The sequence below is a fragment of the Buceros rhinoceros genome, unplaced genomic scaffold (genome assembly GCF_000710305.1).
Source record: "Buceros rhinoceros silvestris isolate BGI_N320 unplaced genomic scaffold, ASM71030v1 scaffold4471, whole genome shotgun sequence".
NCBI lineage: Eukaryota > Metazoa > Chordata > Aves > Bucerotiformes > Bucerotidae > Buceros > Buceros rhinoceros.
The window spans coordinates 59,424-63,304 of NW_010392439.1; the positions used below are offsets into that span (position 1 = coordinate 59,424).

Sequence of the window (3,881 nt, forward strand, 5' to 3'; positions counted from 1 at the left end):
GCCCATCAGGGTACTACGGGCTCCGAACGCCAGATATGAACAGATGTTCAAGTGAGTTTTTTTTGAACCCTTACATCCACTTTTGTAGGAAGGCCATAAGTCATGCTCAGTTCTTAAGATGTTATGTTTGGAATATGGTGATATTTTCACAGATGTCTCAAGGTCATCATAAAAATTCTTGTTAAAGAATGTCCTGCTCGTTCTAAGATACATAACATTCAGCAGATTAAATAGTTGATGCATTAACCTCTTATTTATTGTTGGGTTTGTTATTTTAATTGTTATTATTGCTTTATTTAGAAGTGAGATGTAGGAAAGAACGAAGATTTAAGCAGATATTCCTACCTTTAGCAAACAAATTCCCACTATACAAAAATAAAAGAAGATTAAGCATTAATTTAACACTGCCTCGTGTAGGTACTAGTCAGTATATGCACTAATATATGGGTGGGCTTCTTGTCATGCTTTTTGTTCCCACACAAATTTCAGGTGACCAGACACCTCACACCAGACATGCTTTAATATTTAAGCATTGCTATTTTAATAAAACAGATGTACTATTAAAAACAAACAAACAACCTTTCACTTTTAGTACTGCATTTTATTTGGAAATTTACAACCTGCTAATGTGCAACAAGTTTCCCTGATGGCATGTTTCTACCTAGAAGCACAACTGTTAAAATAAACGAGTGCTCTGGTATCTCTGCACATTATTTCACTGCTCTCTGGCAGTTGTGCCTATTCGTATTTTTTTTTCCATATTCTCATACGTGGAGTATTACCCATATGGATTACTAATCATTGCTGTTACCTCTCATTTATGGTGGTGGGGGTTTTTTTGTGTGTGTGTGTGTGATAGTCTGACCAGAATTAGGTTACTGAATATAAGAACCTGAAGTGAGAAATAGCTTTGCTTTTCTTCTTGAAATAATGAAGTGTCTGTTAAATGTATGGCACTCTCCCCCGCACTGTGGCGTGTCACTGGGACATGCTACATTGTGACAAAGTGGGTGTTGGCTCTCATATCACACATCATCTTAAGGCTCTGTGGCAGTCTGGGCTGGACGAGGAGCACTTGCGGCCATGCTTGGACCCTTCTGAGCCCATGCAATGATGTCCTGGTTCTTTCTCCACATTCCCTGTGCGGGCTCCGTCGATACGGTATTCTTCATGTTGTGTTCCCAACTGCTGTGTAATATTGCCGAGTGCCGCCTAATCTATAGCAGGTGGCTAGATTTTGACGAGAAATTAAATGAGACCAGTATATGGTTTATGCATCCCTTCTGTCAAGTAATTTAAGATCTTGGCCTTAATTTTCATAATACATTTGTGAATTCAGCCACTTGTCTGCTTTAAACCTTTCAAAACTGGACTACAAAAACTTGCCCGTGTAAAAATGTTTTTGAATATAGTTACAGCTTTGGAAAATAATGAATTAGAAAATAGAAAATGATAACCTATATTAGCCTGCGCTGTGTCTGAGATAAGTATTCCATACTGCAGTCTTTCTTTCTTAAAAAGAGAAAAAAATGTTAGTTGCAGAAGGTGGAAAGTGAATTCAATAAAACATTTTTTTCTTTTTTTTTTTCTTTTTTACCACTTACAGAAAGTGGCCTTTTTCCCTGAATTACAGGATTGGTTTTGAAAAGCATAAATGTGTGTTGTGTCCAACCCATACTGGCATGTGTTGAGCACTGGATATTTAACTCACCCTCATGCCTTTGACAGTCTGCCGCTGTGATAATAATGATGCAGTTGCATTTACTGACCAGTCCTGGTTCCCCTCCAGTGATTTTTGTATTGTATATTTTTATTTTAGTGTAACTAGTGTATTTATAAATCACATCTTCGTTTTTTTCTTGGTTTGGTGATCTCGCATGGCACATACATTACATTGTGGACACACAGACATTTTGTGGGTTGAGTTAAAATAAACATTCTTAAAAAATAGATTTCTTCCTACTTGATATTAGATACTTTTAGGTACTCTTAGTTAAAGACTCTGTTGCCCAGATAATACTATCTCAGCTAAAAATAATAAAAATTCTGGCTATGTTAAAATCCTTCTGGGAGTTACAGAGCTTGAATTACATAAGTTGAAATGATTTCTGCCCTATTAATGTCTTTATAGGCACAAAAGCTGTTTAACATTTTATTACTGGAACACTTGCCCATTTTTGTTAGAGAAGCTATAGAACGTATTTTTATGGAAAACGTTGACATTATTTCAAAAGCCAAACATAGTTAGTGCCAAATGTAACACAATAAATACTACAGCCAAGTGCAGCAGCTCTGAAATGATGGAAATTTTGAATTTCAAGACTAATTTTCTTTTCTATATGTAAGCAATGTGTATGTCTTGAATTTGCTAAGCGGTTCTAGTCTGTTTTTCTAGTAACAGTGAATCGTGTAACTTCAGACTGCTTGTCTCTAGAAATAGATGTAGAGTTTCCTGCTGGAGATGATTTTTGTCTTGCACACAGCAGTATGAGAATGCAGTACATATGGACCCCTAATTGGAAAGTGTTGAGTCTCTTCTATAGAAGGAATGCCCAAGAGAAGAGCTATACTTTGTTAATTTTCCAAGAAATTTTACTAATTAATGACTTTGCACTTAATTGCTCCAACAGGAAATAATCTCTCAAGAAAAAAACAAAACTAAATTAAAGTGTAAGATGAAATCTGTCACCTGTGTGGTTGGTATAACATTGGTCTGATTGGTCAAGCCTAACTTGGAGCTTTCAGCTGAATCTGTGTTGATAGTAACTGCTGCAATTTAGGAGAAGTTTAGAAAATACAGCTTGCTTCAGTTTTGGTTGGCTAGTCCATTCATTCAGGTTCACCTTCTTTCTCACAGGAGGGCCTGGCTTTGGTGAAATTGTAATTTCCCCTTCCACGAACCTTCTGTAAAAACAAGATAAAATGAAGTTTTTAAACAAATTGAACATTTATTACACACATATAGTTTATTCACTGTATTAAGAAAGGTAATGATTTTTTTAAAAAACTTTGTTATAAAATACCAAAACATCATTATTTTATCACAGCTTGACTATTTCTTACGCAGTATATCAGCACATACAACAGAATAACCAGCCTCACAAGTCACAGGCTCCAAGGCTTCTCTGGAATGATGACTGAATAGAAAGACTGAGTTGGACCTTCAAAAGGAAAATGCTAACTGTAGTGAATTATCATCTATTACTTTGACGACTTAAACACAAGGGGACGCCTCAAGCAAGGACCATATTTCAGTGCAAAGTCTACTGAGTCCTTCAATTTAGGAATGCCCTGTCTCCTTCCCCAGCTTGTCTGCAGCTTCTCTTTGCAAAATATGAGCATCATCTCTCCATCTCAGAGGTGTTCAGTACAGTTCGTTCTTATGCTGGTGATTGCTGGTTTCCACTCATGCAGATCCCCTCATGGGTTCTCGCTTCCCTTTCCCATACTCTACAAGCTGAACTTGCTGTGAAGCCTCATTGTTATTAACATTACTAGCAGTTGACTAGCTGCCTTTCCCACTATGTCTACTAGAAAATCTTTTTGTTATGGAGGGAATTGCAATCACATTGATTATGTTTAGAAAAGGACAATGTGACAACAGAAACACCGCAGAACAGAGTCCTTTCACAAAGGCAAAATAAGGCTTGTGTGAAGTTTTCAAGATTATGTGTATCAGTAAAAATACCATACGAGTAACTACTTTTCACAGTTGAGTTAGACATCTTTTGACCTTAAAATTCATCATATTGCACTTAGTAAGAGAAACTAATATAGTAAACTTTCTTCTTGTTGAGGAATGTTAAAATACGAAGAGCATGCATCTCAGTATGGAGCATTTTTATGCTTTATTTTGAGCTTCAAAGGCATTATATTTCCCT

The 3,881-nt window shown here is 36.4% G+C and overlaps 1 protein-coding gene across 1 annotated transcript in view; it reads left to right on the plus strand.

Moving 5' to 3' along the window:
• The window catches only part of LOC104500763 (R-spondin-2-like), a 17,274-nt gene that overhangs the window by 1,857 nt on the left and 11,536 nt on the right, over positions 1 to 3,881 (plus strand). Inside the window, exon 3 of the mRNA XM_010144471.1 lies at positions 1 to 51. This exon is cut by the window's left edge and continues 7 nt beyond it. Coding sequence (XP_010142773.1) covers positions 1 to 51 — 51 coding nt within the window. The remainder of the gene's footprint in view (positions 52 to 3,881) is intronic.